Source organism: Schistocerca americana, chromosome 8, assembly GCF_021461395.2.
Source record: "Schistocerca americana isolate TAMUIC-IGC-003095 chromosome 8, iqSchAmer2.1, whole genome shotgun sequence".
Lineage (NCBI taxonomy): Eukaryota > Metazoa > Arthropoda > Insecta > Orthoptera > Acrididae > Schistocerca > Schistocerca americana.
This window is the reverse complement of record NC_060126.1, coordinates 202,300,172-202,323,189: the sequence shown is the minus strand read 5'-3', so window position 1 is coordinate 202,323,189 and position 23,018 is coordinate 202,300,172. Positions and strand designations below refer to the sequence as shown.

General features: G+C 44.6%; 1 protein-coding gene across 1 annotated transcript in view; it reads left to right on the top strand.

Moving 5' to 3' along the window:
• Positions 1 to 238: 238 nt before the first annotated feature.
• LOC124544799 (glucose dehydrogenase [FAD, quinone]-like) overlaps positions 239 to 23,018 on the top strand; it is a 208,875-nt gene continuing 186,095 nt past the window's right edge. The window contains exon 1 of the mRNA XM_047123482.1: positions 239 to 258. Within this exon, the coding sequence (XP_046979438.1) occupies positions 254 to 258 (5 nt within the window). The 5' untranslated portion in view covers positions 239 to 253. The remainder of the gene's footprint in view (positions 259 to 23,018) is intronic.

Here is a 23,018-nt window from a genome sequence, read left to right as displayed (position 1 = left end):
ATTACGTCATCGTCAGTCGTCGTACTTCGTGTTATCGGCAGCATGTGCATTCTGTGTACCTGCAAAGTGACAGCTCATTATTTACGTCTTGATAATGCCTAATTGAGTTTCTGCATTATCAGCCCGCTTAACTCAGCAAATGGGCGCCTTTTTAGAGCGCATCTCGGAACCTCAGTGGACATTTGGAGTTCGACAGGGTGGAACGTCTGTTCGTAGCACCAGAGCTTCGGAAGGTCCTCTGTCCCTCTTTGCCATGCGGTAAGGCAAATTTCTGATTTTCAAACACAAAAACAGGTTAACAGCCAAGTAACATAAGTTTATCTTTGCCACTAACAATACAATCACGCTATGTAATAAATATTAACTGATCAAGTCCCTTTATGGTCGCTCATTTTATATCGTCTTTGTTTAACACTAATACAAGACAAAGGGGCCACACAAGCGGAAGGAATTCAACAAATCTTTAACTGTTTTCCAAACATTGCTGTATGCAAACGCCCGGGTATCGTTCCTGTTATTCGTATAAATAGCGAGGATTTCTTTCCTGAGCTTTGAGCAGAAGTTATCCCAGGCATCTTTGCCAGCGTTAGTAACCAGTGAGTTTTGAGGCCAAATATAATTGATCGCCTTGTTTCTCAAAAATCTGGGAGACGCTTTTGTTGTGACATGAATAGGAACCTCCCTAAGGCAGCTGTATCCAAGTGGGTCGTTATGAATTCGGATTAACTAATAATATAAAAAGACTCAACTATGATCTGTGCGTTTATTCAATGCGAGAGCGTCACGAAAACGGAAACGCTCCACATACTCGGGTGGGAGATTGCACTAGAAATCAGTTCCGCATCACCACCGGTGTTCAGATCTATAGCCTTCCCAATTTTCTGCTAGCGGAGTCGGTCTAATAAATAGTCAATGTACCTGGTAACAGTTATACACCTCATGCACTGAAAGAGACAGCTTCTACTACAAATGCAGTCTAATTTGGCACTACGCGCGGGGAATGTTGGGAGCGACCGTAGGGATGATAGCCGGACCAGTGGAAAAGCCAGATTCCCTTATGCTCTGTGTCTCCGAGGGTAACCCCAAAAGTAAGGTATCTTATTTTTATAAGTACAGAACTCTGTTTGTGTGGTAGTTGGTCACACTGTTATGAAGATTGCTTCACGCGCTGTGTGTAAACATGCGCACGCCGCGCTGAGGCGCTCAATCTTGGCTTGGCAGCCGTTGAGAATGCAGCTCCCGTTGGATGTTACCGCCAAGTGCGAATTGCGCGTAGTTATTCGGTTTTTGTACGCAAAGGGCACTGCGCCGATTGAAATCCATCGCCAATTGACGGAAGTGTATTGTGAGTCGTGCATGGATGTCAAAAATGTTCGTGTAGAGATGTTTCAGCTGGTCGGACCGAAATTCACGACGAACAAAGGAGCGGGAGAGCGTCAATTTCTGAGGAGACGGTGTTGAAGGTTGAGCACTGGGACCACAATTAACGCTGACAGGTACTGTGAGACTGAAAAAACTCTAACGGGCAATTCAGAACCGGAGAAGAGGAATGTTGAGTAAGGGCGTGCACATTCGCCATGACATCGCTCGGCAAACCGTTGCTCTCCTGCAACAGTTTCAGTGGGATGTAATCACCAACCCACCCTATAGCCCTGACTTGGCGTCCAATGACTATCACCTGTTCCCTAAGTTAAAAGGACAGTTGGCTTGAAAGCGATTCAGCTCCGACGATGAGGTGAAAGACGAGGTTCATAACTTTCTGAACAACATGGCGGCGACCTGGTATGACATGGGCATACAAAAACTGCCACAGCGTGTACAAAAATGCATCGACAGAAATGGTGATTATGTCGAAAAATAGCTAAATTTTCAAGCTGTAAACTGATGTAGACCATTGTAGAAATAAACAGGTCTATGTACTTATTAAAAAAAAGGAGACCTTACTTTTGGGATCACCCTCGTAGCTAGACTGAGCGTATAGTACGCATAAACGTACTTACAAGGTACACGCTTTGTATCAATGTATACGTACAACAGCTTGCCGTGCACCTGACGGTACGCGAAGATCCGAAACATGTCAGCCATTTTAATTTTCTCTGTAAACCGAGAAATCAGATTTAGTGGTGGTCGTCGTAAAACTAGTGCAAAATTTAAGCAACATTAACAGATACCTAGTTGCTCAAATGACTATCAAATTGTCGATATCTGTTTGTATTAGTACATCGTCATCGACTTGAGCTACGCGGGGTAGTCGCGCAGTCTTGGGCGTCTTGTATGGTTCGAGCGGCTTCCCCCGTCGGAGGTTAGAGACCTCCCTCGGGCATGGGTGTGTGTGTGTTGCCCTTAGCGTAAGTTAGTTTAAGTTAGCTTAAGTAGTGTGTAAGCTTAGGGGCCAATGGCTTCAGCGTTTGGTCCCATAAGATCTTACCAGTCATCGACTACATTATAAATGGTCAAATGTACGAATTCATCCTCATACTCCAACTAAAATATTTATTTGTTTATTTACATTTTGTAGTAAACGTTGCAGTATTTCTGCATGGCGGTGATTGGATACCATTAACAAACTGCACCGTACAGAAAAATAGTGTTACTACAGAGGAACACATTCTTAGTTCGGAGAGTGAGATGTCGCTAAGGAAAATATCGTAGTTGCTGCAACAGCACGAATTGGAAATATTGGTTTGGCATTACAAGTTATACAAGGGCTATTAGGAAAGCAAGGTCCGATCGGGCGCGAAATGAAAACCACAGTGAAAAATCCGGTGAAGCTTTGCACAGGTGAGTTGGGCAATGTGTGTAGTATATCCATCGGATCACGTCGCTCTTTTCAGATCTTAGCGCACGGTGAACACGTGAAGATGCCTAGAAAATAGTGTCTCTCCTCAAGTGTGAGGGCCTGGTGAGAGATTTCGATTGAATTCGTGCAGCCCACGTAACATAACTGTCATGCGTTTCCTGGAGGGGCAATGAAGATAATACTGCAGCATTTTCGTTGGGAAGTGTTTGATCACGCACAGCACAGCACAGCACAGCCCCGCGAAAAAAAACCATTACTTTTAAACTGCCTTCTATGACGAGAATATTTCAAAGTTGGCACAACGCTACGACAAATGCTTGAGTCGGAGCAGCAACTATGTGAAGAAGTAGCTGAAGGTGTAGTAGCTCACTGTTGCAAATAAAACTTTTTTTTTATTTTGACAGTGGTTTGCACACTGCGGCCGATCGGACGTTGCTTTTGAATAGCCCTCTTAGGTTGTACTAAAACGAGCCTAGACTTCTGCGTGATAGTCGATACATTTCGTTTTCCGGTAAACATATCGCGTAGGAAGGAAAGTTATTGAAGGAGGCATCTTCTCTCGAAAACTTTCAGAAAGATATGCTATCTCCAGAGCGGGTAGCTTACATAGATAACATATTGACAAGTCTTGCTTTGCGACGCCGGCTGATTATATATTCCATCGTCGAAGAATCTGTTTTATAAATCGTTTCTTCTGAATGATTTTGCAGGACAATTTTGTCTTCCGTCCACTTTATTGATATACCAGCCATTTAATGATTCACAACTATTATACATCAGACACCTTACGAAGCTATCCAATATTCTCAGTTTTGTGGTTTACATCTCTAACAAGAAATTACAACATTGCTGTGCTGATTTCCAGGACATCCTACATATTTGTTTATTTAAGTTGTGTTTGCCTTAAAATTCCAAATAAGTTCTTCAGAGTTGGCACACATCCAATCACGCAGCCATGACGACACAAACGTTATGTCACCCAAGCAGTCATCACAGACATCAGCACGTACATCTGCACGACCACTCTGCCATTCAGTTCACACCTAAGTGTTTGGCAGAGGCTTCATCGAGCCACCTTTAGACTACTTCTCTATCGTTGACTATGGAACTGCGCGTGGGAAAATGAACGCTTCAATGTTTCGTGCGAGCTCTCATTTCATTTACTATATTACGATGTTCATTTGTCCCTATGCAAAATAAATAACAATTAATTGAACAAAATATTTTCGTGCTCGGAGGAGAAAGTTGGTGGTTGAAACGTCGTGAAAAGATCTCGCCGCAACGAAAAATTTCTCTGTTTTAATGATTGCCATGCCAGCTCGCGTATCATATTCGTGGCACTCTCTCCCCTATTGTGGGGTAATACAAAACGAGCTGCTCATCTTGGGACTTTTTTGGCGTCCTTCATCATTCCTGTCAGGTAAGGATTCGATACCACGCAGAAATACTCCAGAAGAAGACGGACAAGTGTGGCGTAGGCAGTGTCTTTTGTAGACTTGTTGCACATTCTAAGAGTTCTGCCAATAAAACGCAGTCTTTTGTTCGCCTCCCGCGTAACAATCTGTCATCGTTCGATTTAACTTGTTCGTAACTACCTAGATCTTTAGTTGAAGTGACGGTCCTTAGATTAGTGTGATTTATCATGCAACCGAAATTTAACGGTTTCCTTTAAGTACTTAGGTAAATAATCTGACTTTTTATTATTTAGAATCAATTGCCACTTTTCGCAGCACGTAGATATCATGTTTAAATCATTTTGCAATCGGTTTTGATATTCTGATGACTTTACTAGATGGTAAACGACAGCATCGTCTGCAAACTTGTGCAAAGTAATCGCGAGATCCGCACATGTGTGAAGTATCGGCAAGATACGCACTCGCAGCTTCCCTAATACTTAGCACCGCTCTCACCACTTCCCTAATACTTAGCACCGCTCTCACCAGGACATTAGCAAACAAGTATGTGGTATTCTTGCCCTGTCCTGGAGCCCAGCACTGTGTATGAGACTGACTTGGACATGTGATAAAGTAGATCTACATCTACGAACATACTCCAGGACCTTAGCAAACAAGCAGTGTGGAATTCTCGCCCTGTCCGGGAGCTCAGCACTGTGTATGCGACTGACGTGGACATGTGATAAAGTAGATCTACATCTACATATACGAGCATACTCCAGGACCTTAGCAAACAAGCACTGTGGAATTTTCGCCCTGTCCGGGAGCCCAGCACTGTGTATTCGACTGACTTGGACAGGTGATAAAGTAGATCTACATCTACGAACATACCCCAGGACTTTAGGACCTTAGCAAACAAGCAGTGTGGAATTCTCGCCCTGTGTCGGCCGTTGTGGCCAAGCGGTTCTAGGCGCTTCAGTCCGGAACCACGCTGCTGCTACAGTCGTAGGTTCGAATCCTGCCTCGGGCATGGATGTGTGTAATGTCCTTAGGTTAGTTAGGTTCTAAGTCTAGGGGCCTGATGACCTCAGATATTAAGTCCCATAGTGCTCAGAGCCATTTCAACCATTTTTTCTCGCCCTGACCGGGAGCTCAGCACTGTGTATGCGACTGACTTGGACATGTGATAAAGTAGATCTACATCTACATCCACGAACATACTCCAGGACCTTAGCAAACAAGCAGTGTGGAATTCTCGCCCTGTCCGGGAGCCCACCACTGCGTATGCGGCTGACTTGGAGGTGATAAAGTAGATCTACATCTACATCTACGAACATACTCCGCAAGTCACCGTACGGTGCATGGCGAAGAATACCTCGTACCACTACGTCCTGGTTGATGTGGGTATGAGGGCTTAAAGTTAGCGGTAATGAATGGTCATAGGTCGTGGTAGAAAAAATACACTCAAAACATGACAGAACCACTTCTGTCCCAATTAACCCCTCCACACCCTTCGCACACTCCTGACTGGATAATCCGTGCACTCAACGTCCTGCATCCTTTGAACAGAGGCAAAATCGCAGCTCATAGGACACACTACACGCCATCCATCAGCTACTTCCATTACCCTGTGCTATTTCTGCCACTGAAGAAATGCAGTGAGCAACGACCTTTTGCGAAAACCTGACTGAACATGCTAGTCATAATGTTCGATTGGCAACTCGTTGACATGGAACTGCATTCACTGATGGCATCACTTTGAAAGCGATTTTCATTGACAAGGTGTGACACTCGTCTCCCTCCCCTGTTGGTTAGGATATTTTTATGGATATTGTTCTAATGCCGTTTTACATGGCAGCGAGTGGAACGCCATTTCTTGCAGACACTTTTAGACAGTCCGTTTTGACAAATCACGCAACCTCATTCAAGGTGCGGCCACATTCAAACTCGACAGCTCCTTTCCGCCATTCTGTCGCGTGTTTGTCGATCCAGCTTACTGTGCTGATTCCATACAACCGATAGATACACACACACCACGTTACTACCATACGTCAACGGTGAAACGTCTTACATACAGGCAACAAAAGTCAAGGGATACCTCCCAATAGCGTGTTGGACCATCTTTCTCCAGGAGTAGTGCATGAAGTCGACGTGGCATGGTCTCAACAAGTTGTTGGAAGCCCCTGCAGAGATACTGAACCATGCTGTCTCTATAGCCGTCCTTAATTGCGAAAGTGGTGCCGGTGCAGGATTTTGTCCACAAACTGACCTCTTGAATGTGTCCCATAAATGTTCAATGGGATTCATGTAGGACTATCTGGGTGACCAAATCATTCGCTCGAACTGTCCAGAATGTTGTTCAAACCAATCGCGGACAATTGTGGCGCGTTGTCTTCCATAAAAATTCCAGTGTGGTTTGAAAACATGAAGTCCATGAACAGCTGCAAACGGTCTCCAAGTAACAGAACGTAACCATATCCAACGGATGACCAAGTCCCTGCCATGTAAACACAGACCACACCATTATGGAGCCACCACCAGTTCGCACGGTTCCTTGTTGGCAACTTGGATCCACGGCTTCGTGGGGTCTGCGCCACGCACAGAACCCTATCATCAGCCCTTACCAACTGGACCGGGACTCAGCCTATCAGGGCACTATTTTTCAGTCGTCTGGGGTCCGGCCGATATAGTCACGACCCCTGCAGAGGCGTTGCAGGCGATGTCGTGCTGTTAGCAAACGCACTCGCGTCGATCGTCTGCTGCCATGCACCATTAACGCCGAACTTCACCACGCTGCCCTAATGGATGCATTCGTCGTGCGTCCCACACTGATTTCTGCTGTTATTTGATGCAGTGTTGCTTGTCTGTAAGCACTGACAACTCTCCAGGAACGCTGCTCCTGTCAGTGGTTAAGCGCAGACCGTCCGCCACTGTGTTGTCCGTGGTATAAGAGGTGATGCCTGAAATTCGGTATTCTTGGCGCGCTCTTGACACTGTGTATCTCGGAATATTGAATCCTCTAATGATTTTCGAAACGTTGTACCATGTGTCTAGGTCCAACTACCATTCCGCGTTCAAAGTCTGTTAACTAACACAGTGCGCCAAATTCGTGTCGGACACCTTTTCACATGAATTACGTGAGTGCAAATGACAGCTCTGCCAATGCAGTGCCCCTTTACACCTTGCGTACGTGATACTACTGCCATCAGTATACGAGGTGTGGCTAGAAAAAAACCGGACTAGTACTGGTGAAACAATAAAACGAATGCAATAAGGCTGAAAGTCGCGTGGCCTGTCACGTGACTCTCGCTCCGCCTACTGCTCGAGTTTCATCTGCCTCCTGCACTCAGTCTGCCCGTGGCGTCTGTTTTAAGTAGTTGACGTTTTGTCTGTGCGTCGGAAAATGTTGAGTGTACAGAAAGAACAGCGTGTTAACATGAAATTTTGTTTCAAACTAGGAAAATCTGCAAGTGAAACGTTTGTAATGTTACAACAAGTGTACGGCGATGATTGTTTATCGCGAACACAAGTGTTTGAGTGGTTTAAACGATTTAAAGATGGCCGCGAAGACACCAGTGATGACACTCGCACTGGCAGACCATTGTCAGCAAAAACTGATGCAAACATTGAAAAAATCGGTAAACTTGTTCGACAAGATCGCCGTTTAACAATCAGAGCAGTGTCTGAGTTAACAGGAGTTAACAAGGAAAGTGTTAGGCAGATTCTTCATGAAAGTTTCAACATGAACAAAGTGTGTTCAGAAATGGTTCCAAAGTGTCTCACAATTGAACAGAAGGAACGCCGAAGAATGATTTGTTCTGACATCCTGGAAAACAATGAAAGTGATCCCACCTCCTAACAAAATGTTATTACTTGCGATGAATCGTGGTTTTTTACTTACGATCCCGAAACTAAACGCCAATCGATGCATTGGAAAACTCCTGGTTCTCCACGAAAAAAAAAGCACGAATGTCAAAATCGAAATTCAAGGCAATGATGATTGTTTTTTTTGACATCAAAGGGATTGTGCACATTGATTGGGTACCAGAGGGACAAACAGTGAATCAGCATTACTACATTAGCGTCCTGGCTACCCTACGTGAGCGAGTAGGGAGAAAACGGAACGATTTGTGGAGAAAAAAGTCATGGATCCTTCACCAAGACAATACCCCAGCTCACAGTGCGTTGTCAGTGAAGACGTTTTTGGCAAAACACAACATTCCCATCTTAGATCATCCACCCTACTCACCTGATTTGGCGCCCTGTGACTTTTTTCTTTTCTCTAAAGTCAAGTCAGCTTTGAAAGGAACTAGATTTGAGACTGTTGAAGCAGTAAAAGAAAAAACGACGGAAGTAATGTATGGACTTACCGAAAATGATCTGCAGCATTGCTATGAACAGTGGAAAATTCGTATGGAGCGGTGTAGAGACCGAGGAGGAGAGTACATTGAAGGAGATAACATGAAATTGTAAATAATTGTAAATAAATGTTTTTTCCAGCATCAGTCCGGTTTTTTTCTAGCCGCACCTCGTATGTGCATATCACTATCCCATGACTTTCATCACCTCATTGTACGACTAACTGGTAGTAGTTCTGCACAACCTCCAGTGCTCCAAAGTAACTGGCGTGCTCCTCCAAGATAGTCACTAATATTTTGTCCAGTGAGTTTACGTATTGTCATGCACCACTGTGGCTGAGCCGTCAGCTCCGCTGACTGAGAAGCACAGGACGCAGGTTCAATTCCCGGTATTTTTCCTCGCTGCGAGGGCTGGAACGGGGTGCACCTAGTCTCTTGAAGAAAACTGAGAAGCTACTTGGTGGAGTAGTAACGACTCCACGTCACGAAAACTGACAACGACCGGTGCAGCGGTATGCTGGCCCGACGCACCTCGAAACTGCATTCAGTGGCGCCATTGGCAATGGGTGACTCGGCGGCCGGTCGGTACAGATAACCCCGCGAGGACCTGTGGACCGAGTTTATGTTTACGAGTTTATTATGTCTGTTTAAAGTGGACCTCTATGACCACTTCTTAGAGATTTCAAAGCGATCGAAATTACCCACTGAAATAGTGCACTGGTAATTATCCCCTGAGAGGTAAAATGAAGTTTTCTGAGGAGTAAAAAAAAGGGTTCAATACTGTTTCAGCCACGCAACTAAACTGATTGGAGAAGATAAGTACCGTTATGACTATTTAGCAAGACTTTAATAATGATTACGTAAATACCAATAACTACAATCTTTTTAAAAATACTAGCCTTAATATGTGACACAACATGGTGAATTACAACTTGTGAAACGAATGCGTGAACATCTTCTTCGTCATATAGGCCACCCATTACACATGTAGTTTGTACTTTGTACCACGCATCTGTGACAGTAAAACTGAGGCATATACACGAAATATGCTTAATATTTCATGAAAATGCATCGTCCGAGTTGAAGATACGCGCGTTAGATTCCCAGTATTTTTTCTCGCTGCGAGGGTTGGAACGGGGTGGACTTAGCCTCAAGAGGAAAATTGAAGAGCTACTTGATGGAGTATTAGTGACTCCAGGTAGTTTCCATAATCGACCAGAAATTGTTTCATTATTCACTTCTCAACAAATAAACGAGCTGCACGTGCACACTGTTTTTATTGCGTTCTGTAAATAAAGTCCGCCTCGTTAGGTGCGTAGTCAACGCGGCAGAGCACTATTCAAAGGGGCGTGGGTCCGAGCCCCGGTCCGGTAGATTTTCTTCTTTCATGGACTGGGTGTTGTGTTTTACTCACGTTCGTATCGTAATAATTTATTTTCACTACTGAGATTGCTGTAGGGGTACATCCCAAAAGCCAATTAATTAAAAGCTATAAAAATCATTTGCAGTCTGAAGTACTCCAATTTCTGCCCATTCGGAAGTATGTTCAGCGATCAAGTGATTCACAAACTAAGTATAGTGCACACGTTTTAACGTTGTTCATTTTAAATGAGGGTGCAGGTTGTGGTTGAAGCAAGTGTCGCTAGGGAAACGAGTAATGCCGAGGAAGCATGTTTTGCAACAAGTGTATATCCTCAGTGGGGACACTTAGCTTTCTTCCCCGAGAAGGAGCTCTAGGTAATGCATGTGATGCACTGCGAATTACATCATCATTCTACTTTTAAAAAAAGTTGCTGGAAATAAAGAGTACCAATTGTCTCATTGACTCATTGGTTCTTGGTTTAATAAAACACCTAGAAAAACTGATTATCCCTTATCTTTCGTCATTTTAAAAATAAAATTTCAAATAAACTTATTTTTCTCTCTCAAGTTTATTTAGGAACTAATTTTGATTATGGTGAGGGGAGGGTACTAGCTAATTCTGATTGCACACAGGTGTAATAGTTTCAGTAATTCTGAGAACCACTGCACCCGTGTGTGCTTCTGGATTGAAGACTGCCTTTTGAGAAGTGAACAGAACAGCTGGAGCAATGACAGGCAGCAAAAGCTGCCTGCTAGAGTCTTCAGCGCGCGCGCATGCAAGTGGAATAGCTCATCCGGGCACAACGCCGTGGCGAAAGCGACGCAGTGAAGCGAGAAATCAAATTAACTCAATATGAGGTTTTTGTGGAGAGCTAGCGATGAGGAGTTCCAGTCCTGTCGCTTGGAACATTCCTATGACGGTCACGTCGAACGGCTTTTCTAACTGCAGACTAAGTAAACTTAATTGGAATTACTGACTTCAAGAGCGAGTTTCAGTGGCTTTGAATATTTTTTATCAAGTTTAACTCGTGTGCCATGCGGGTAGCGTACGTGATTACATCTTCATTGCAATCTCAGACACAGATATTTTGAAAGTGTCATTTTAATTCACATGCTTCAAAAGTGCGTTAAACAACTGCAGACTGCTTTGGGATTCACTCTTTTTGCAGCTAACAGCCATTGTGAGCGAGTGAAGCTCGTTTTTTACGAATTCACTGGGAAGAATAAATGCTGCAAATTGGTTGTTTTCAGTTTCATTCCTGTTATAATACATAAATTACTAATATATTTACTATGCAGATTTTTAGCTAAGACATTACGTTCTAAAATAACGTGTTTGTTGCCTACTTAAATTTAATTTTCGATTGTATTTGCATTTCTGAATTTCAAGATGACTGAAGAGCCAAAGAAACTGGTATAGGCATGCCTATTCGTATACATAGATATGTAAAGAGTAGGAATACGCCTATATAAGACAACAACTGTCTGGCGCAGTTGTTAGATAGCTTACTACTGCTACAATGGCAGGTTATCAAGATTTAAGTGAATCTGAACGTGGTGCTGTAGTCGACGCACGAGCGATGGGACACAGCATTTCCGAGACAACGATGAAGTTCCGATTTTCCCTTACGACCATTTCACGAGTGTACCGTGAATATCAAGAATCCGGTAAAACATCAAATTTCCAACATCGCTGCAGCCGGAAAAAGATCCTACAAGAACGAGACCAACGACGACTGAAGAGAATCGTTCAACTTCACAGGAGTGCAACCTTTCCGCAGGTTGCTGCAGATTTCAATGCTGGGCCATCGACAAGTGTTAGCGTGCGAACCAGTCAACGAAACATTATCGATATGGGCTTTCGGAGCCGAAGGCCAACTCGTATACCGTTGATGACTGGACGACACAAGACTTGACGCCTCGCCTGGACCCGTCAACACCGACATTGGACTGTTGATGACTGGAAATATGTTGCCTGGTCGGACAAGTCTCGTTTCAAATTCTAACGAGCGGATGGACGTGTATGGATATGGAGACAACCTCATGAACCTATGGCCTCAGCATGTCTTCAGAGGACTGTTCAAGCTGGTGGAGGCTCTGTAATGGTGTGGGGCGTGTGCAGTTGGAGTGATTTAGGATCCCTGATACGACTAGGTAGGACTCTGACAGGGGACACGTACGTAAGCATCCTGCCTGATCACATGCATCCATTCATGTCCATTGTGCATTCCGACAATTCCAACAGAACAATGCGACATCCCCAATTGCTGCATAGTGGCTCCAGGAACACTCTTCTAAGTTTAAACACTTCCGCTAGCCATCAAGTTCCCCTGACATGAACGTTATTGAGTACATATGGGATGCCTTGCAACGTCCTGTTCAGAAGAGATATCCACTCCCTCGTACTCTGTCGAATTTATGGACAACACTGCAGGGTTCATAGTGTCAGTTCCCTTCAGCACTACTTCAGACATTAGTCGAGTCCATGTCATGTCGTGTTGCGGCATTTCTGCGTGCTCCCGAGAGCCCTACACGATATTAGGCAGGTGCACCAGTTTCTTTAGCTCTTCAGTGTACTATTCCATATTTTCACCTAAGTATTCCATATTTGTACCACATTTCCACAACCTGTTTCATTTATAGGTGTTGCTTCAGAAATGACTTCACGAGCTCTAAAGCAGTGGTATGAGTCTGCTATGCAAACAGCAGTTACAAAGTTAGAGAAAAGAAGAGGGTCTTCTTGAAGGTCACAAAAACTTTCCATGTGCCAGGGCTAATCTGTTTAAGCTAGTAAAATCGGAGGGGATTGGTTCCATGCCACGATGAATACCACAGCGTTTGCATGCCAATGTGGGTCACACTTTACACTGATGTTGAACTCCTGATTCAGCTACAAAGACCAAACCTGGGTCAAAAACTGTACTACGTCCTGAGAAAGAACAACTGCTGCCTGAATATACACTCCTGGAAATTGAAATAAGAACACCGTGAATTCATTGTCCCAGGAAGGGGAAACTTTATTGACACATTCCTGGGGTCAGATACATCACATGATCACACTGACAGAACCACAGGCACGTAGACACAGGCAACAGAGCATGCACAATGTCGGCACTAGTACAGTGTATATCACCCTTTCGCAGCAATGCAGGCTGCTATTCTCCCGTGGAGACGATCGTAGAGATGCTGGATGTAGTCCTGTGGAACGACTTGCCATGCCATTTCCACCTGGCGCCTCAGTTGGACCAGCGTTCGTGCTGGACGTGCAGACCGCGTGAGACGACGCTTCATCCAGTCCCAAACATGCTCAATGGGGGACAGATCCGGAGATCTTGCTGGCCAGGGTAGTTGACTTACACCTTCTAGAGCACGTTGGGTGGCACGGGATACATGCGGACGTGCATTGTCCTGTTGGAACAGCAAGTTCCCTTGCCGGTCTAGGAATGGTAGAACCATGGGTTCGATGACGGTTTGGATGTACCGTGCACTATTCAGTGTCCCCTCGACGATCACCAGTGGTGTACGGCCAGTGTAGGAGATCGCTCCCCACACCATGATGCCGAGTGTTGGCCCTGTGTGCCTCGGTCGTATGCAGTCCTGATTGTGGCGCTCACCTGCACGGCGCCAAACACGCATACGACCATCATTGGCACCAAGGCAGAAGCGACTCTCATCGCTGAAGATGACACGTCTCCATTCGTCCCTCCATTCACGCCTGTTGCGACACCACTGGAGGCGGGCTGCACGATGTTGGGGCGTGAGCGGAAGACGGCCTAACGGTGTGCGGGACCGTAGCCCACCTTCATGGAGACGGTTGCGAATGGTCCTCGCCGATACCCCAGGAGCAACAGTGTCCCTAATGTGCTGGGAAGTGGCGGTGCGGTCCCCTACGGCACTGCGTAGGATCCTACGGTCTTGGCGTGCATCCGTGCGTCGCTGCGGTCCGGTCCCAGGTCGACGGGCACGTGCACCTTCCGCCGACCACTGGCGACAACATCGATGTACTGTGGAGACCTCACGCCCCACGTGTTGAGCAATTCGGCGGTACGTCCACCCGGCCTCCCGCATGCCCACTATACGCCCTCGCTCAAAGTCCGTCAACTGCACATACGGTTCACGTCCACGCTGTCGCGGCGTGCTACCAGTGTTAAAGACTGCGATGGAGCTCCGTATGCCACGGCAAACTGGCTGACACCGACGGCGGCGGTGCACAAATGCTGCGCAGCTAGCGCCATTCGACGGCCAACACCGCGGTTCCTGGTGTGTCCGCTGTGCCGTGCGTGTGATCATTGCTTGTACAGCCCTCTCGCAGTGTCCGGAGCAAGTATGGTGGGTCTGACACACCGGTGTCAATGTGTTCTTTTTTCCATTTCCAGGAGTGTAGCATGACAATCAAGAGCATTATTTTTTGGTCTTACCCAAAAGGATCTCCAACTGATTGTACTTCACTTTGTCAAAGCCAATAATATTCTGAATCCATTATTGGGTTAATGGCCTGAAGGAGTGTGGTTCCGCCTGCTGTTGACATCCCGCCGACGAGTTGGTATTTAATGAGAAAGCACGAAGTGAAACTGAACAAGTATACATCAGGTCTTTGCGTTTTCGAAAGGAGCACACGGATGTCCATCCGAAATGATAAGTAGGAAAACACAAGAATCCTAAGTACAAGTCTGGGCTGCGATTTGAATAATGCTCGTCCTAAGTGGAAGCAACAAATGGCATATTCCAAAAGGACAATGCAAGACCGCACACTCAGGTCACCCCACAAACTGCTTGAGATATGTACAGATCGTTGATTGGTCTGCTCTGTTCACTGATTTCTCAGCCAAAGAGCATCTCTGGGATGATATTCGGAGACGTATACTGTCAAACCAGCCGCCAGCCAAAATTCTTCATGAACTGTCACGGCAGGTTATTCAGATATAGCAAGAAATTCCCCAAGATGGCATTCGGAGGGGTTTGGTTCCATGCCACGATTAATACCACAGAGTTTGCGTGCCTATGTGGGTTACACTTTACACTGATGTTGATGAAGGCCATATTTCCAAATAGAAATTAAAAGTTTAACCATGAATACATGTTACGTAATAAACAGTTCCACGAAGTTAGAAAACTGCCGGTGGAAGACATTCCATTTCTAGATGTGTATTTAAGTTTTTCGCGTCGATTCACGACTGGAGCATGAGAAAAACAAGTGCTCGTATGCCTCTTGGCGAGCGATCTACTTCCGACTTCGCCAGCTCCAAACCGCTGCACGAATTTTTTCAACATTCGGGCCTTAGAGCCAATCAGCCACAGAATCTAATGCTCCTGTCAGTATCATTCGTTTCGGAGGTGCTGTTTCCTGCCCAGACTTTTAAAAAATTCTTTCGAATGGGTGCTGGAAACAGCTGGCCATCATGAGAGAGTCATCAGCCCATAAGCCACCTCGAAGGCCTTTACCAGGACCAGTACTTATTGAATGCACAACGGAGGCGGAAGTGTCAGTGTGCAGAAATTCTGTCACCAGTATCGTTTCTTACTTGTACGTTTAGTTAAGGAACCAGACGTCATGTGATGCCACGGGACACTTGTTCCATCTCTTGACTGAGCTTGAGATGTTGAGTGTATTGGCACTGTACTGAGACTCGAAGTCAGATTTCGCAGGTTTTGATCCCTTCATGACGATACAGTTTCATCAATTCTTTGCCCGTTCAGGTCTCGAAACATCTCAATTTGTCCTCGAATCCTGGTTCAGCACAAACGTTTGTATGATGTCTCTTCAAGCTCTAGTAGGAGCACACCTAAGTGCTTGTGGAAAATAATATTGATTTTTGCCGTATCTTCATTCGCTGTCAACAATAACGATATGGGGTGGTTTCGACTCCCAGTAAGAGACAGGCGCTGAACTCTTAGTCACGTTATTTCTAGTCCAAACACGCGTACATCTCGCTTCTAGTGAAAGAAACCTACATTTGACGTCTATTTTTGCTAGAAAGCAACAGCGATAGGTGCCGCGTTCGATTCTCTGGTAGACAAAAATTATTCATTCATCTCGTCATTTCAGGCTGAAACAATCCGATTACGTGCTGGGTTCGAATATCTCCGCAACACAAAACTTTCTGCATCGTCATTTCAGGTTTGTTATTTGTGAATGAAATCATATTTAACATCTTTCATAGTTAGTTAACAGGGACGGTAGTTGGTGGATAGGACTCTCAGTCCAATACAAAGATTTTCGTCATGTAATTTGAGGTTCAGATTTACTAACTGATACTAGTTAAAAATTACACATATCACGTCTGTTTATGTACAGTCACCAATGAAGATCAGTCCTATGTTCGAGTCTCGGTCGGACATGAAAACTTGGCTTTGTTAGCTTTGCCTATAAATACGGGGTCGAATCTATTTTCAGAAAAAAACAGGTGGCTATATATTTGAAGTTCAAACATACGTACAACTAGTTGGTCATGATTTTTAATGTCACTTAGTGTAAGGTAACAAGGGCGATAGATGTCTTTCGAACTGGGCATAAATCCACGAGCCATCATTAATACAGTGAAATTACTTCTGATACGTTGTTGATGGTCAGGTGTCCATAGAGCAGTTGACGCTGTTAATCGCGGTTTTCTAACTGGTTAGTTCATTAACCAGTTTATGCAAACGGCGGTTAATAGGTGGTTGGAAAAGCTGTTAGATAACAAGAATAATTCTAATTATATCGAAATATGAGAGTCCACATAATGCTGGAAAATGTCTAATTCGAAGAAAAATCACTTTTAGGAAAGGATTAACGAATAATTTATGTGACTGAGTGACCAACATCACTAGTCTCAGATGCTAATGGGAGTGATAACATTTTAGAAATTAAGTTTGTTGTAAAAATTTGAGTTTATTGACGTTAAGGACTGTCTAATTTCTGGTAGTGGGAAAGAAAAAACTGTGAGAACGAATTGTAAATTTACCACTCTGTAGCGGAGTATGCGCTGTTTCAAAGCATTCTGTTAGATTAAAATTATGTGACGAACGTGGACTCGAAACCGGAACCGCGGCTTCCACGTAGCCGGCTCATTACTCGCCCTAAAAGAACTATTTCTGCCATTAAGTGTACCATGGCTTACAAAATTCACAAAAGTTCACATTGCTGGAGTAGCAGTCCCGGACGAAAGGATATTGCAAAGAAATGGCTAGTCACAGGTTAGAGGATTGCTTCCAGAATAAATCTCTCAATCTGTAGTGGAGTGTGGACTGATTTCAATCTTCGAGACTGATTAAAATTGTTTGCCGTAAAGGGACCCGAACTTGGGACCGACCTTCCACGGGCAATGATCTTTTTGTAGGTTTTAAAATCGAGGACTGAGTTGTTACATAGTAGGACTAATCAGTTAATAAGTGGTTGGAAAAGCTGTTAGATAACAAGAATAATGGAAATTGAACCGGACGAACCTCATTGAAGAATCTTCCTGACTTCATCCATCATCAAGAAAACAGCAGGAATTATAAACTAGGTGGCCGAAATGTGATTCGAAGACGCCTCCTCGTGAACGCACCCGGCTTTCTTGCATTGCAACGTCCTTAGGGCGTGGTCCAACCCGTGCTGGTCTTGCATCTGTGACCCTTAGCTGTCGAAGGGCATTAAGCTTAGCGGTTGTCACGTTCTGGTCCGGGTGTGGTTCGCTGCCACGTCTCTCTTTCGCAACGCATCCTTCGCCTTATCTATCTGCAACCATCCCGTCACAGCAGTTAGCGGGTGGCTTCTACAGCCTGCACAAGCGGCTCCACGTTTATCGCCACTTGCGACCTGCCACGGCTACACAAGTGTAGAACAGAAATGACCGTAAGAACTTCTCTTCACCAACTGAGCTCATACTGACAGGGTGTGTACAGCACGACTAGGACTTCAACATACTTGTGTGTAAACAGGAGGACATATATGCCAACATTTTCGAGAAAATCAAGTTTGATGATGATGATGATGATGATGTTTGGTTTGTGGGGTGCCAACATTTTCGAGAAAATCAAGTTTGATGATGATGATGATGATGTTTGGTTTGTGGGGTGCCAACATTTTCGAGAAAATCAAGTTTGATGATGATGATGATGATGATGTTTGGTTTGTGGGGTGCTCGACTGCGCGGTTATCAGCGCCCGTACAAAGTCCCAACCTGTACTCAGTCCAATCTTGCCACTTGCATGAATGATGATGAAATGATGAGGACAACACAAACACCCAGTCATTTCGAGGCAAATGAAGTTTGAGAACGTAAGGTTGTATACTGTACATCGCACAACACAATGAAAGGATCACTTTTTCGAAACCACGTGATTGCCTCCCATTACGACGCAGAAGTTTGAAATTTGGCTCACAGATGTCCATAAACGTCCTCTGTAACGGTGCAAAAGCGTGGCGCCCTGCGACATCACCCAAGATCTCGATGACTCTTCAAATTGAAGTTGATTACACATGCGAAAAAGAGGCCAGACCTCAGAAGCTCATGTGACGTGTAGAGTGGGTTAATTGAGTCACATTGCCACCAAATTCCACCAGAGTTCTGCCGAACACCAACGTGGACGGCTCACAAAATAGAATGGTCGTGACACCCCCTCATACACATATTTCGCCCCCATTTTCTAACGGTAGGAAGACGCCCAGAGTTGAAATCACACAGTTGTTATCTACCCGCCTAATCTTCAGCATTCTTCTGTAGCACCACGCTTCAAAAGCTTCTATTCTCTTCTTGTCTAAAGTGTAGTCATCCATTTCTCACTACCATACATGGCTGCTTTCCATACAAATACTTTCAGTAAAGAGTTCCTGGCATTTAAATCTATATTCGATGTTAGCAAATTTAACCCTCTCTACTTCGGATATCATCACTTATTCTGCTGCCTAAATTACATGTTAGTGCTAGTTAGTGTCAATGGACACTGTTCCATTTTAGAATAAATATACTTTCATGTGATTATTATAAACTGTTTGTTGTCTACCCCCGTTGGCCCTTGGTGACAGTTCATTTCTGCGAAACATCACCTTAATAGCAGCTGCTATTCCAGAAGTATTGTTAGACTGCTTCCTTCATACTGATTCTCTAAACTTTATTGCTAGTCTTTACGGGAGAAGTTGGTGTCTGCCTTTCTGCGTCTGCCCGGTTGAGTTTTTTCAAACTTTCTGTGACTCTCCTGCGAGCCAAACAAATCTTGGACCTTTAGTTCCAATATATCCAATTAGTCCTATTCCATAACGGTAGTAAATTTTTAAGCGGTATTCAAACACGAGACGCACGAGTGTTTTGTGTGTGTCATTTGCTTTAGCGTGGACTGAGTTTCTGTGATCATTTCATTGCATATTATTGTCTGAGTGTTCTACATGTCTGCGTTCGCTGAAGGGCTACGTTTTACAAGCCTAAAAATTTAATGCTATTGCCGATATTTGCACCACTTTGAAATCTAGTCAATGACCGACCGGGTATTTGTGCAACTACGGGGTGTTCAAAAAGTCTCTCCGCAATGCCGTATGATTGTTAGCCGCGCTTGCCGTATGCCGCAGTGAATATATTGAAATGAAACTCAGCGAAATACAAGTTATTAATTTATTGAATATTCATTTATACTTCCCATTAAATGCTGAAAGTATCCCCCCTGTTGTTGAATACACAATTCAATCCGTCTAATCATATTCCCAAATACATTTCTTCTATAACAGAAGCAGTGAAAGTGGATATTGCAGTTTTCAATTCATCGATGGATTTTGGACAGTTTTTATAGACAGTTGCTTTCGCTGCACCCAAGAAAAAAGTCAGGTGGTGTTAGGTCAGGCGATCGTGGAGACCAAAGTCCCTGTGAAATTATGCGATCACCAAAAACATCAGCAAGCAGTGACATTGAAACGTGAGCTGTATGCGGGGTTGCACCAACTTGTTGAAAATAAGCGTTCAATATTTTACTTAACACAAGTTCTCCTGTGAATGGGTACAGAATGTCTCTACAGTATCGAGTCCACTTGAAGGGAAGCAACCCAGGCAGGCGAACGAACAATCATACGGCACGCGCGGCTGACAATCATGCGACACTGCGGAGAGACTTTTTGAACACCCCGTACTTTTACATAGTAACTTCAGTTAGTGCTGACATGGCAGCAGACACATGCCAGTATACCGGGGGCCGAACCGCACTATAATCTTGAAAGAGTGGTTCGGTGTGGGGCGGCGGAGGGGTGAAGTGGACTGCGGTAGTCGTCGTGGGGTTGTGGACCACTGTGGCTGCGGCGGGGACGGAGCCTCTCCGTTGTTTCTAGGCCCCCGGTTAACATACAATACAATACTCTTCACTCTTTGTTTGAGGTATGGAGGATGTTCACAGGTCCAGTGGCCGGTGCGCAAAAAGAGACAGTCTGGCGATCTTTCGTCACAAGCCTTTAAAACTGAACTGGAATGACAGAAGAGAGAGGTGAGAATTCTCAGTTTTCAGTATCTATATGCAGTCACTTACCAACGGGTACCGCAAATTTGCTATGGAAGGGCATCACACTACCATGCAGAAAGAGTTTAAAACTATAGTTGACAATGAAAGAGCAAGAAATTACAATGACCGCTGGATGGGATTCATTATTCTGTGCATCAAGAAGCACTTTTCGTTAAATTTGAAGGCATGGAGCACGTAAAAAATCTCGTGAAACGAAAAGTAAAATTTATTAAGCCGCATCTATTATTCTACTGTCAGTTGTAACAGTTTTCTATGAAACTGAATGAACAATATGGAGATTCTACATACATAACGTTGCAAAATAAGTTAGTTAAGTCAACAGGCATGCCTGAAACGGTTTTTAGACTTTAAACTTGGTATTGCTCAATTTATGAAGGAAGAAGGAGTGCAGAAACGAAAATTAGAACATCTGGAATGGATCGTAGACCTCACATTTTAAACAGACTTAACTGCCTGCTGCCCACAATAAAACACTGCAAAGTGAGAAACAATTACTTTCTGATTTGACGGGGATGCATTAAAAAAGAAAATCGTATTTTGGAAGCGACAAATTCTCACAAAAATTGCCGTCCATTTTCCTAAGCTCATTGGCATTAAAGAAAAGGGAGGTCCGAAGATGTCATGGTGGGCATGAAAGCATTACAAGGATAGTTTTCTAAAGGTTTTAAGGACACTGCGAATTTTACATCTGTTTTAGAGACCGTTTGCCGTTTATTTCAAAGACCCCTGCACATGGCAGTTATAATTAATTGATGTGCAATGTAATTCCCACTTTACAAACAAATTCTTTTACATTAAAATTGTCCAGGAATCTACACTGTTTCCCTTAGATAGTTTTTCCACATTGAGATTTTCGCTCTGTAGCTAAGTGTGCGCTGATACGAAACTTCCTGGCAGATTAAAACTGTGTGCAGCAGCGAGACTTGAACTCGTGACCTTTTTCTTTCACGGGCACGTGCTCTACCAGGAGACGAGGTGCTGGCAGAAGTGAAGCTGTGAGGAGATGCCATGAGTCGTGCTTGGGTAGCTCAGATGGTAGAGCACTTGCCCGCGAAAGGTAAAGGCCCAGAGTTCGCGTCTCGCTGCTGCACACAGTTTTAATCTGCCAGGAAGTTTCAGTTTTTCCGCATGTCCGTAACGAGGTTACAGAAGTGTTACAATATTTCGATCAACATACGTGTGGTGGAAGACATGATTTCGATTATGAAACCAAATAAGGTCGCGATTACTTGGCGACCTGAGTGCGAAAATCTGTGAAATTTTCCACGTCTCTGCTTATTCTGACAGTTTGTACCAGATGAAAATAAGATTATGTCTTAAGCAGGCCAAAATTTTTTTAAAAATAATATTGACAATTTGTTTTTTATGTGAAGTGTTACGTTATCATGGAGAAGTTCATTTGCATTTTTGGGGCTACGAAACGTTGAAATTGTGTCGTCAGTCTCCTGAGGGTAACACAGTACACTTCAAGGCTGATCATAGCGCCATGAGGGAGGACATCAAACAGAATAGCGCCTACAGAGTCCCGGCATTCCGTCACCATGATTTTACCGGCTGAAGGAGTGGCCTTAAAGTTTTTCTTCGGAGGAGAGGTATTGTGGCGCCACACCATTGGCTGCTATTTTGTTTCTGGCTCGAAGCGATGAATTTGTGGTATCACGTACCGATAAAACCCCAGGAGCGTCGTAGGAAGGAAACAGCAGGTTTTTGCCTGTAAGCGATAGCGTCGCGCGGGAGCTGGTGGACCCAATGGTACGCGCCCACTTAGCCACGCCTTCAGCGGCTGTGTACCACGAGCGCCCGCTACCGCCATCATGCAGGATGGCTGGTGTCAGAGCTCATCCCACTCGTGACTGGAGACACTTCGCTACGGCAGGCTATACAGATGCCGCCTAGTCATGACACCGACATCGTCGTTTGTGCTTCAGTACACAGAGACTCTTCCCTAATGACATTGATAGCTGCACTCTGTTTCTTGTAGCATCATTTGTAATGAGTCTTCGTATGTTTGGAGAAATACAAGTTATATAAATTTGTGTTGTTTGTTCGCTAATCGTTTGTGCTACTCTCCAGATTTCCTAGGATGCTAATGATGATGATGATGTTTGGTTTGTGGGGCGCTCATCAGCGCCTGTACAAAGTCCCAATTTTTTCACAGTTCAGTTTTTTACACAGTCCAATCTAGCGACTGTCACGAATTATGATGATGAGGATGGAATGATGAAGTCAAACAGCCAGTCCCCAGGGAGAGAATATTCTCAACGCGGCCAGGAATTGAACCCGGGACCCCGTGATCTAGATGGTGGTGGTGGTTAGTGTTTAACGTCCCGTCGACAACGAGGTCATTAGAGACGGAGCGCAAGCTCGGGTTACGGAAGTATGGGGAAGGAAATCGGCCGTGCCCTTTCAAAGGAACCATCCCGGCATTTGCCTGAAACGATTTAGGGAAATCACGGAAAACCTAAATCAGGATGGCCGGAGACGGGATTGAACCGTCGTCCTCCCGAATGCGAGTCCGTGATCTAGAGTTAGAGCACGAGCTGCAGACGATTTCCTTCGACGACAGTTGCTGCACCTCCTGTAGCCCACCTCTCCTTACTATTGTGTATGAAACCATACACTAGAGAATCTATGTTTCATCGC